Source organism: Hemiscyllium ocellatum, chromosome 24 (genome assembly GCF_020745735.1).
Source record: "Hemiscyllium ocellatum isolate sHemOce1 chromosome 24, sHemOce1.pat.X.cur, whole genome shotgun sequence".
NCBI lineage: Eukaryota > Metazoa > Chordata > Chondrichthyes > Orectolobiformes > Hemiscylliidae > Hemiscyllium > Hemiscyllium ocellatum.
In genome coordinates this window covers 1,169,485-1,182,803 of record NC_083424.1, presented here as the reverse complement: position 1 = coordinate 1,182,803, position 13,319 = coordinate 1,169,485, and the positions used below count along the sequence as shown (strand labels likewise).

At 41.1% G+C, this 13,319-nt stretch overlaps 1 protein-coding gene across 3 annotated transcripts in view; it reads left to right on the top strand.

Moving 5' to 3' along the window:
• Window positions 1-12,495, top strand: part of LOC132826993 (V-type proton ATPase 116 kDa subunit a 2-like) — a 90,080-nt gene extending 77,585 nt beyond the window's left edge. For 2 of the 3 annotated variants that reach the window (XM_060843306.1, XM_060843308.1), the window contains exons 17-20: window positions 50-172; window positions 1,773-1,890; window positions 2,371-2,542; window positions 7,897-12,495. In XM_060843306.1, the coding sequence (XP_060699289.1) occupies window positions 50-172; window positions 1,773-1,890; window positions 2,371-2,542; window positions 7,897-7,993 (510 nt within the window). In that variant the 3' untranslated portion in view covers window positions 7,994-12,495. The remainder of the gene's footprint in view (window positions 1-49; window positions 173-1,772; window positions 1,891-2,370; window positions 2,543-7,896) is intronic. The other variant, XM_060843307.1, reaches the window with a different exon arrangement.
• Window positions 12,496-13,319: the final 824 nt, after the last annotated feature.

Here is a 13,319-nt window from a genome sequence, read left to right as displayed (position 1 = left end):
AATTCTCCTCCTTACCCTTTCCAAGAACTTAACTTAGCTTTCTATTTAGAAGGGCTACACATTGGTCCGAAGAGGAAGTGAAGAGGAGATGTCACTGCTGAGAGCTCATGAAATGGAGCAAGGAGAAATGGATTCAAATCACAGCAGCCAGACAAATGGAGCTGAGCAGGAGGTAGGACAGCAATCTACTTCATGGTCATTTAAGTAGAAGTGAATTATCTTATTAAGGTAGCTGTACTTTAATTAATTTTGCTTCAGTGTCAGTCACTTTCAGACAACAGAAATGACTCATCAAACATGCTTGCTCATGGGTCAGAACAAAGTACTCTAATCGAGCATCAAATAGAAGCATGATGGTGCCTTTTGGATTATTAGCTGTAGTTTTAAGCACTTGTACTTCAAAGAGACTATGTTGCTTTAATGATTCAATTATGTTTGGCAACAATATTGGCCAATGGTCTTATAATATGAGAATTATACAATTTTACAGCACAGAAGGAGGCCATTTGACCTTTTGTGTCAGAATTGCTCCCAAAAGAGTTACCCAGCTTGTCCCACTCTCTAGCCCCATTTCCATTGCCCTGTAAATTCTTCACTTTCAAATAGATATCCAGCTTTCTTTTAAAACATGGTGTGGAATCTGCTTCCACCAGTCTCCCAGTCAGCAACTTCCAAATTCTAACCACTCTGAGTAAAGACTTTTCACCTCATTTCACTCCTAGCTCTCTTGCTGACAGACTTGAAATTGTGACCATGGTTATTAACGTACCAAGTAGTGGAAATATAAGATCCTCTTTTATATGGTTGTGGTGTCAGAAGCTTGGGTCTGACTGCATTCCTCCAAGTTACCAGCACCTCATCAGCTTCCAAGATGGAGTACTGGTTAGTGAGTGGGACTCCTACACTACCTGCCTGTTCTTTCTGGATTATCTGGTGATCACCCTTCCCTGATTTCCTCTAGTCCCTTGAGCTGTGGTGTGACCACCTTTCTAAACATATTATCCATGTATTCTCAGCCACACAGATATGCCACAGTGTCTCCAACCAATGCTCAAGCTCCGAGACCTCCAGCTCCAGCTCCAGCTCCAGCTCCAGCTCCTGCAGCTGGAAGCATTTCCTGCACATGTGGTCATCGGGAACACTGGCAGCATCCAGGACTCCCCCCACGTGACAAACTGCACATTCCACTTGGCTGGCCTCTCCTGACAGCTCTTAAACTTACAATTAACACCTTAAACAAGAATGATTCGACCTATTTTGTTGAACTTTGTAATCTGCCACTAAGGTTGTGAAAACTTTAACTCAATAGTAACTATGTTCCATTTAAATGATCGGCTAGATAGATGATTTTGATGAACACCTCTGTTTTTTAGTAAGATCAATTAGTTTACAGTTTAATTTTAGTTCAAAGTCAGTTAATTATGATAGTTTCACTTCAACAAGGCTAGATGGCTAGTTTGTGATGCAGAGTGCACCAGCTGAGGTTACCTTAAAGGACTTTCCTTCTCAATCTCTCTCCTTACCTGAAGTGATGACCCTCGGTTAAACCTTCCTCTATTGCAAGAGCAGCCCTATGGTTGTTGTTGACTATTGACAACTGTACATTGAGGAGTACACAAAATTATTTATCACTTCCTTCAAGTGACTAGATCCAGGCTCCTCACTCCTCTCATTAACTTGTCTTGCACTGAGATCTTTGCATCAGAGACATAGTGTATTCTTTGAAAATATTAATTAGCCGTGGAAATGATCCTTTGTTCTTTTTCTCCTAGTTCAATTTTAGTGACATTTTCATGCACCAAGCTATTCACACCATTGAATATTGCCTGGGCTGTGTATCTAACACTGCTTCATACCTGAGACTCTGGGCCCTCAGCCTGGCTCATGCTCGTAAGTAGATGTATTTACTTATTAGTAATGCCATGACTTTTAAATCCTATGGGCGACACGTTTGCACAGTGGCTAGCACTGCTGCCTCAGGCGACTCTGTGTGGAGTTTGCACATTCTCCCTGTGACTGCGAGGGTTTCCTCCCACAATCCAAAAATGTGCAGATTAGGTGTACTGGCCACGCTAAATTGCACATAATGTTAGGTGAAGGGGTAAATGTAGGGGAATGGGTCTGGGTGGGTTGCGTTTCGACGGGTCGATATGGACTTGTTGGGCCGAAGGGCCTGTTTCCACACTGTAAGTAATCTATGGATTTCATCGGTATTATGCCTAACAAATTTATACGCAAAAAGCAAAATTATTCTGAAGTGATGCATGGTTATAACCAAATTTAATAATGATTATGTCTAGAACTTGATAATATTTATGTGGACAGAAGGTTAAACAGTTTAATTTGTATTGTTACACTTTCTATTAACAGAACTTTCGGAGGTCCTGTGGGGGATGGTGCTGCACGTGGGTCTTCATATGGATAGTGACTATGGTTCACTATTATTGTTCCCCGCCTTTGCCTTCTTTGCAGTTCTAACTGTAGCCATTTTACTGGTCATGGAGGGACTTTCAGCATTCCTACATGCACTCCGACTGCATTGGTAAATTTGTTATTTTAATTTTTCTTAACAGAATTTTAAACTTAGATGGTTTTAGTAGTGCTAATATGTTGAAAATTATTACACAGAAAACTTGGAGTAACAAACTTAGTGACAGTGAAAGTTGGTGCTCTGAGGATAATGTTCGATGGAGAGTTGTGATTTTTTTAAATGTAGAGTTGTCATCATGAACAAATATTTAGATACCTTTATTGTAAAGATAGCTATCATTGTGATCAAAAATCTGGAAGTAAAGTTTGCTCCATTCTTAGAATGCCTGTTTCATTTTTCACTGTCTCCACAATTCTTCAATATTGGACCAACTTTCATTTCTCACTTCTTGGTTATATGGTCCCTTTCATTTCTCCTATTCCTTTTCACATAAAAAGAACTGTAATGTTACTCTTTGTCCCACACACTAACACCCTGGCCAAATATTGTGTCATTGACTCTTGCGATTTGTCGCCAAACCTTTGCCCCATTTCCTTTATTACATCCTTGTCCCACAGTTCATTTAAAAAAAAACCCAAGAAGAAAATCAGCCAAAGCCCAATCCCACTTGCCCCTCCTCATTACTCCCCTCCCATTTATCATGCTGTCCTGTTCTCCAGTTTTAATGCACTCTTTTTTGCTCTTTCATTCTCCCACTTTCTCCCACTTTGACAGTCAGGTCTATGCTTAATTCTCTGATTCTGGCTATTGCTGGTAAGCCTGGAATTCAATTTCATATTTAACTGTTCAGCCATGTCACAGGATAGCAATAATTACTCTTGTTCTTATGGGACTGAAGTCTCAACCTCACTTTGTCCTTTAAGACACAGTTTAGACACTGCACTGTATTCTGTGCAATTCTGGTCTCCTTGTCAAAGAAAGGACATAGTTGCCACGGAGGGATGTTTATCAGACTAATTCCTGAGTTGGTGCGGATGGCCAGTGAGGAAATATTGCGGAGATTGAGCCTGTATTTTCAACCGTATAGATGAATAAGAGGCAATTTCACTGAACATTCCAAAATTATTGGGGTAAAATGCATAAAGAATGCTTCTCAGGCTAGTAAGGAGGCCTAGAACCAAGGACCCAATCTTCGAATAAAGGGCAGATCATGTAGGAGTGAGATGAGTCACAGGCTCATACAATACAAAAGAGATCCCTCAGCCCCATTGACTCTGCACTGATGAAAAGTATATACATCTACACTAAACCCACTTTCCAGCACTTGGCCCATAACCAGAAAGGTTTCCCGTCCTCCTGCCTATGCATTCCAGGTTCTCACCATTCTCTGGATACAAAGAACAAAGAAAATTTGCAGCCCAGGAACTGGCCCTACAGCCCTCCAAGCCTGTGCTGATCCAAATCCACTATCTAAAACTATCGCCCAATTCCTAAGGATCTGTATCCCTCTGCTCCCCACCTACTCGTGCATCTGTCCAGATGTACCTTAACTGAATCTACCATGCTTGCCTCTACTACCTCTGCTGGTGACATGTTCCAGGCGCCTACCACTCTCTGTGTGAAGTACTTTCCATGTATATCCCCCTTAAACTTTTCACCTCTCACCTTGAACGCGTGACCTCTTGTGATTGAAGCTTATCTGTATCCACCCTGTCTATATCCTTCATGATTTTGTAGACCTCAATCAGGTCCCCCTCAATCTCCTTTTTTGTAATGAAAACAATCCTAACCTACTCAACCTCTCTTCATAGCTAACACCTTCCATATCAGGCAACATCCTCATTAACCTTCTCTGCACCCTCTCCAAAGCGTCCACGTCCTTTTGGTAGTGTGGCGACCAGAACTGTACATAATATTCAAATGCAGCTGAACCAACGTAGTGTACAACTTTAACATGACCTGCCAGCTCTTATACTCAACACCCCATCCGGTGAAGGCAAGCATACAGTATGCCTTCTTGACCACTCTATCCACCTGTGCAGGCACCTTCAGGGTACAATGGACCTGAACTCCCAGATCTCTCTGCACATCAACTTTTCCCAAGGCTCTGCCATTTACAGTATAGTTTGCTCTAGAATTAGACTTCTAAAAATGCATCACCTCACATTTGCCTGGGTTGAACTCTATCTGCCACTTCTCTGCCCAACACTCCAATCTATCTATATTTTCCTGTATTCTTTGACAGTCCGCTATGCTTTCTGCTTCTCCACCAATCTTTGTGTCATTTGCAAACTTACTGATCAAACCACTAATGCCTCTTCCAGATCATTTATGTATATCACAAACAACAGTGGCCCTGTAGAACACCACTGGTCACCTTTCTCCATTTTGAGAAACTCTCTTCAATGATTACTCCGTCTTCTGTAGCTCAAACAGTTCTTTATCCACCTAGCTAGAACGCTCTGCACACCATGTGACCTCACTTTCTCCATTAGTCTACCACGGGGAACCTTACCAAATTTCTTACTAAAGTCCATGTATATGACATCTACAGCCCTTCCTTCATCTATCAATTTGGTCACTTCTTCAAAGAACTCTATTAAGTTAGTACGGCATGAGCTCCCTCGCACAAAACCATGTTGCCTATCGCGAATTAGTGCATTTTCTTCCAAATATAAATAGATCCTTTCCCTCAGTACCTTCTCCAGCAACCTTCCCACACTGATGTCAAGCTCACTGATTGTAGTTACCTGGAATACCCCTACTACCTTTCTTGTACAGGGGGACAACGTGAGCAACCCTCCAGTCCTCTGGCACTTCACCTGTGTTTAAGGATGCTACAAAGATATCAGTCAGGGCCCCAGCTATTTCCTCTCTCACCTCCCCCAGCAACCTGGGATTGATCCTATCCGGTCCTGTGGATTTGTCCACCTTAATGTCCTTTAGCCTACCCAACACATCCTCCCTCCCTCCCTCCTTATGTCAACGTGATCCAGAGTAAACAAACTTCTATCTCGAATTTCCACATTCACGATGTTGTCTCCTCAGTTAACACTGATGCAAAGTAATCATTGAGAATCACACCCATTTTCTCAGGTTCAACACACAGCCGTCCTTCCTTATCCTTTAATGGACCAACCATTTCTCTAGTTACCCTCTTGCTTCTTATATAAGAATAAAAGGCTTTGGGATTCTCCTTAATTTTGCTTGCTGAAGTTATTTCATGACTCCTTTTAGCCCACTTGATTCCTCGTTTAAGATTGGTCCTACTCTCCTGGTATTCCTGCAAAACCTGTTCTGTGTTTAGCTGCCTGGACCTGTACGGTCCCCTTTTCCTCTTAGCTAGTTGCACAATTTCTTCTGTCATTCATGGTTCGCGAATCTTGCCTTTCCTATCCCTTGTTTTCAAAAGGACATGTCTGCACTATCTTCAACCTATCATTGAAAGCCTCCCAAATATCAAATGTGGACTTCCTTCAAATAGCTGACCTCAATCCACGTTTCCCAGCTCCTGCTGAGTTTTGATATAATTAGCATTGTCCCAGTTTAGTACTCATCCATGAGAAACACTCTCATCTTTGTCTAAGAGTATTCTAAAACGTGCAGAATTGTGGCCACTATTCCCAAAGAAATCCCCCACTACAACTTCTACCACCTGTCCTGGCTCATTCCCCAATATGGCCCCTTCCCTCGTCGGACTATTAACGTACTGCTATAGAAAATATTTCCTGGATGCTCTTTACAAATTCTGCCCCATCCAGACCTCTGACACTAACTGTATCCCAGTCAATGTTGGGAAAATTAAAATCTTCCATCACCACTACCCTAACGCCTCTACATCTTTCCATAATCTGTTTACCTATTTGTTCTTCTATCTCACGCTCACTGTTGGGAGGCCTGTAATACAGCCAAAACAATGTAACTGCACCTTTCTTATTTCTCAGCTCTACCCATAATGTCTCACTACTCAAGCCCTCCATAGTGTCCTCCTTTAGCACAGCGGTGATGTCATCCCTGACCAGCAATGCTACTCCCCCCCCCCCCCCCCCCCCCCCCCCCCCCCCCCTTATTTCCCTCCCTGTCCTGTCTGAAGCATCTCCATCCTGGAACACTTAGTTGCCAAACATGCCCTTCCTTCAACAAAGTCTCTGTGATTGCATTAACATCATGCTCTCCGGCACCCATCCAAGCCCTAAGTTCATCTGCCTTATCCACTATAGTCCTTGCATTAAAGCATATGCACTTCGGACCACCAGTTCCTTTGTGTTCACTCTTCCCCTTGGTAATGCTAACTTCATGATCCTGTTCCTGGATGAAAGGTTCTTCTTGAAATCCCTTCGAAAACTCTTGCTCTTCACCTTAAAATTTCTGCCCATTATTATTGGCCCTTCAACTAACAAGAACAGCTGCCTTGTATCCACCCTTGTGTCAATGCCTCATAATCTTTTAACAGGTCCCCCCTCAGCCTTCTCTGCTCCAAATAAAACAATCCGAGCTCATCTCGCCTCTCTTTATGTCTAGAGTGCTCCATCCCAAACAACCTCCTTGTGAATTCCCTCCAGTGCAATCACATCCTTCTTATATAGTGTGGTCCCAAAAAGCACACAGTACTCCAGCTGTGGCCTAACCAAAGTTTTGTACAGTTTTAACATAATCTCCCTGCTCTTAATCTATGCCATGATGAATAAAGACAGATGCCCCTCTGCCACCTTAACTATGCTAATAACCTGTCCAAGGGATCTGTGGACAAACATGCCAAGGTCTCTCCTTTAGCAGAGCTAGCTGGTGTCCTGCCAATCATTTGAGTACTGAGGAGGAACATCTTCAGTCAGTTTGGTGAGTGTTTATAATTCTGTACCCCAAAAGGGTACAGAAATTTAGTTATTAATTATGTTCAGGATCATAAATTTCTAGTTATCAAGGGATATGGGATAGCACAGGAATATGTTGATAAAATAGATGATTTGGAAGAGCAGAGCTGTCTCAAAGGAGCTGAACAGCTACTTCTGCTACTGTGTTTCTAACTTTGAGCGCATCTTTAGTCAGTCTTTCGATTATCTCCCTTTGTGGCATTGTCAAATTTTATTTTATAATATTCCTGAGAAATGATTTGGAATGTTTTATTACAATAGAGGCTGTTATTGCTGTCATCTTAATACAAAGAGATGAAGAGTTTCAGGGAAAGAACTCCACAGCTAAGGTCTAGGCAGCTAGAGGTCTGTCTGTGAGTGATGGAACGATGGAATTGAAAGAGTGCAAACATCAAATGGTTATAGGTCTGGAGGAGGTTTCAAAGATAATCAGGAGTGAGACTGTAGAGAAATTTGAAAACAACAATAAGAATTGAGGTGTTGCTGAAGCATTAGCACAGAGGGATGGATACACTGGAATTATTAAAAGCAAATTGCCTACAAATGAGAAGACAGGCAGAGTGCTGACAGTTTGTTTTTCTCCTCTCTGAACAGGGTGGAATTTCAAAACAAGTTCTACACGGGCAATGGATACAAATTTTCTCCATTCTCTTTTGAGCTGCTTACTCAGAATATTGATGACTTTGCCTAGAAAATTGCTTTATGCATCTGAGTTTGATGAGTTTTGGTGGTATGATCATGTGACACAGCTTCTCACAACAAACGTTTTGCACTGAATGCCTTACCAAATACATATGCTCCTTTCTCTACTAAAGATCAATCATTGCTTTTATTGCAACCTCAGGTACTTTAAAATTTTAAAATGTATATAGTACATTAATGTACCAGGCTTTGTCACTGTGAAATAGAGATGCACTGTAGCCTTACCAACAACTACATAACCTGACAGTAGTTTTTGGTTTTGACCTTTGAAGTTTGCTGTTGGATGGAGGCATCCATTCAACACCCCTCCACTCCCATCTCTCAGTAAATAGAATTCTAAATTCAATGTTGAACGCTGCTAATTCATTTAACTCTGGATGTTATGGTAATCTAAAGTTCATACTTGTAAGTGAGAGTGCCAAATAGAGATGTTTAGTTCCCAAAGGAAGCTAACTGGGCTACTTGGAGAACTGTGGTATGACAAGCCTCTTTGAAGGAAGGGAAGGAGCCCACTTTTTTTTATCCCAGTGTAGTCTGCTCTGTTAACTGTACAGTTTTAGGCAACTAAGTGTCCTGAAACCTTGGCCTTGCCAACCTACTCCCTCTGCTTTTGTACATGGGTCTTGCTACACAGAGTTCATATACTGCGCACCAGGCGAAACGCTCGTCTGTGTTTCTCAGCGACTTGGTTTAGAGTCTCTTGTTGCTGCGCTCTTGAGATGGTGACTGAATAAAAGAAAGAGACATCAACAAAATTGCATTGAAACTTACCTTGATTCAGACATGGAAGAACCATTAAAAAGAAAAGCAACTATTCAAAGATGATGTTGGAAATCTGAAAGAAACATTGAGAATGGTGAAGAACCTCAGCAGGTCTGGTAACATATGTTTAGAGAGAAACAGTTGACATTTTAAGTCCAAGATGGGCGGTACCGTGGCTATATGGGCAGCATGGTGGCTCAGTGGATAGCCCTGCTCCCTCACAGCGTCAGGGACCGGCTTTGATTCCCACCTCAGGCAACCGTCTGTGTGGAGCTTGCGCATTCTCCCCATGTCTGTGTGGGTTTCTTCTGGGTTCTCCAATTTCCTCCCACAATCCAGAGGTGCAGGTCAGGTGAATTGGCTATGCAAAATTGCCCATAGTGTTAGGTGCATTAGTCAGGGGTAAATATAGGGTGGGGGAATGGGTCGAGTGGGTTAGGCTGAAGGTTTTGGGCTGAAGGACCTGTTTCCATACTGTAGGGAATCTAATCTAATCAATATGATGCATCTTCTGAACTTCAGTTATATTGGATGCACCATCTGCCCAGAGATGGTGCCAAACCTGCTGCGTTTTTCCATCACTGTCTGTTATGAACTATTGATCATGACAGTTTCCCACCACCTTTCTTGAGATTGAAAGTTTAAAGTGGGATTATTGTGATATATAAAATATTCCTTTTTGAATATAATATTGTCACGAGTGTGTTGAATTTTCTGTAAAGATTTTGAAAATTTAATCTTACGTTTTCCAAATTTGAAAGATGATTTTGAGTTTTGGTTCCTCTTTTAACTTTGCTTCCAACATCTATCTGAAAAAAAAAGGCTGTATTTGGATAATCTTCCTGAACTTCACATCCTATCACAGTGCTGTTATGTGACATATACAGTGAAGTTTGCATGATGCTATAGACAAGCTAAAAATTGCATTTTAAAATGTTGAAGGTATAGCCTGATTAAATTGTCAGGTCCATTCTGGAGCTTGTCCTGTTCAGACAGTGGGTAAATCAATCTTTTGGTTTGGACCTCAAGCTGGAGGCATCCAGACTGATCATTGATCAGTCAGTTAATTCAATTGAGATGGTGAGCATATATTGTGAATTGGTTTAACAGATGCCATTTGTTTAAGGGAATTGATACTAGACCATCCACTCACTATATCTGTACAGCAGTAGGTTTCAGACTCATGTACTAGAAACACTAATGTTGGCCTTGTTCCCAGGGAAGCCCTTTCCAGATATCAACATATTTCCACCAACCTCTGAGGCACTGTCAACTTCTTGCAGAAAAACAGTGCTGTCACTGCAGGACGCGCCTGAGGTATGAACATGTCAACAGGGAGAACATGTTTGCTAATCAGAAATGTAGAAATAAAATAACACAGAAATCTGCTGAACTCCTAGATTTTTGCCCCTGGTCTGATGATCCAAGTTTTTGTTTACTCAATGGTGATCCTTGGCTGGAAATTATTCTTAAACTGATATTGTGAAGGAAAGAATGAGCTGCTCCGCAACCTGGTGTCTCATTCTACAGTTAGCTCCCAACATTCAAGTAAACATTGAACACAAAGATCTGTGTGCCAGCGGTGGAGGGCTGCTGTACTTTGAGAGATTTTCACATCTTCCAGATGCATAAAACATGATTTAAATTTAAATTCAACAAAGGCATACAATAGATTTCTTGGCTATTAGGATCATACTAGATTGTGTCACAAATGAAATATATTGTACATTTTTTAACAAATGTCTCCAATGTGATTATCATTTCATGGTTATGAATTCCTATCAAATTTAGGAAAATTGACAGAGTGGTTCCTGAAATTTAAGGAAATGCTGCTGTGTGAAATTCACTGGAGGTTTTGAAGCCAACACTGTGACAAAATGTAACAATTTTTTTCAGATAATGGAAACTTCTTTTTGAAATTGTGAACATCTGTTTCTACCAACTATTTTACTTCTGGTTGTGTAGTTCTGTGTCATATATTGTATGTCTTTATGTTGCTTTCAGGATTAGCAAGAGGTTTTCAGTCTGAGTAAGTCTCTGAATTAAAATGTAATTAATGTTGGCAGTAAATTATATAAGTCGAGAGTGTGGTGCTGGAAAAGCATAGCAGGTCAGGCAGCATCCAAGGAGCAGGGGAATCGACTTCTCGTTTATGCCCTAAACACTGATTCTCCTGCTCATCGGACGTTGCCTGATCTGCTGTGCTTTTCCAGCATCACACTCTCTCGACTCTGATCTCCAGCATCTGCAGTCCTCACCTTCTAATAAGTTATAAGTTTGAGTTTACTGTGTACATGTCTTTGTACATCTCCATTAAATTCCTCATTCACAGGATCACATTTGTCTGCTTTGATAATAATTGCTCCAGTGGTTCATTTTAACTTTTCACTGATGTTCAGCTGCTGTAAAGGGGAGACTTGTGACATGGAGGAGGAGGAGTGAGAGAGAAGCACAGGGCACACTGACTGCTGTCACCTTCCCTCCATGATGGACTCATTGCCATTTTGGAACTCATTGTTTTGTATTGTGGTACTTGCTACAATGTAGCAGTGTAGTGAAAATGTTTAATACTTTAAACTATCTATACTGCTAATGTGCTCAACCACAGTTATCAAACCTGAAAAATGCTTCATTGGCAAAAATTGGTTGGAGACTGCCAATGGTTGCAAAAAGTACAATATAAATGCAAGTCTGTCTTTCTGTCTTTTATACAGTTTAGCTGCTCCTAGCAGCAAAGTTTACAGGGAGTTTATTTGTGTAACAAAGATAATTTGATGCAATATCATTAAATTTCAAATAAATGTAAAGTCTTTTCTAGTGCTTCTGGAATGAAATGCTCAATTAGTTCAGTTACTTGTACTTTTTCTGTCAGGTTATAATGTGCTTGAATTCCCTTATTTGATATGAGCAGAGGTGGTTATGTTGATCAGGCTAACAGATTGAAAAGGTAATTTATTGTAAAGAGATTGTAAAACTCCCAGATTCCTGCTACAGGTGCAATTCTGAAATCACTTTAGTTTTATTGCATGTAAATAATTATTTTATTAATGTGGCTGTATAATTTGTAAATGTCCCTGGTACTGTAGAATTTAATGATTCAGGACTTCATACTCCTGTAAAATCTATCAAATTTAGCAATTTTAATAAATAAACTATAAATATTTCTACCATTTAATATTTAAGATATTTTTCTCATTAGCAATTTTGCATCCGTAACCTGATCTAACATTCACTGTCTGCAGAAAGACATGGTTAAAATTGCTGTTAAAATATTTTATGTATATAATAAATAATGTTTCTGTTTAACCTTGGAGTACTGCTGCCTGAATGGGATTTTAGTTTCGTACCAAAAATAAAAAGTTTGTATGTTCAGTACTCCTGTTATTTATTTGATGAATGTATCTGATGTAAATGACTGACTTGTGGTAATTGAGGTGACTGGTTATGTACCCCACCTTAATAGTGATCTGCATCAGCTACCCAACATCATTTTTCTATAAACTGAGTTCTGAAGAAGGGTCACTGGACTCAACATTAGGGGAGTGTCGTCTTTCTCCAACCCATCCTCTATTACCACCAATGCAGTCTATTACCTTCACTGTAGTCTCTCTTTGTTCAAAACACCACTGAACTAACTTCATAGAGGCTGGTGTACCATCACCAAGTCATCCTTTATTTACAGGAGAAAGTGAGGACTGCAGATGCTGGAGATCAGAGCTGAAAATGTGATGCTGGAAAAGCGCAGCAGGTCAGGCAGCATCCAAGGAGCAGGAGTTTCGACGTTTCGGGCATGAAGAAGGGCTCATGCCCAAAACGTCGAATCTCCTGCTCCTTGGATGCTGCCTGACCTGCTGCACTTTTCCAGCACCCTCTGTTTACACATGAACGGACCTTGACCATGGTACTACTTCAGAATCAGGTACCATAGTGTCAGTATCTCTGACACTCACCCTTTTACTTTCCTTTTGTTTTAACGTTATTTAAAAAGTTTAATAAAATGCAACATTAATAGCTGTATACAAAGAAACAGCAATTTTACAAGGGAGAGCAGCAAAGCGAAGCCCCAAACCCGACCATTCAACCAGTTTTCAGGGAAATAAGGACAAACCTGAAATCCCACTTTGTCACAAAACAGTAATAATGACATGCACATAAGGCACTCCAATTACCAAAAAAAAGTCCATAAAATACAGATCCCCCCCCCAAACAACCCAGCAAGCCACCCGTCCCTCCCACCTTCCTGCCACTCCAAAGGCAGCCTACCCTACACCCCTTCCGGCTACGCTCACCCTTTTTTTTGGTGCAGGTGTGAGACACCGTGGAAGACACAAGGTACACGAATCTTTATTCAGTTTTCACCACCAGGAAGAAAGGAAACACCCAAGTGCTTGTGACAAGCAGTGCTCTTCACATCAAAGGGCAATGCTGTGTGATGCTCACCTTTTTTTTCTCTTCCTTTTTTATTAAGGAGAGTCCTTGCAGTACACGTGCACACACACTGGTCCAGCTTCCTCAGAGCCAGCTCTCAGAGTGAACAGAACCTCTGAAACTCC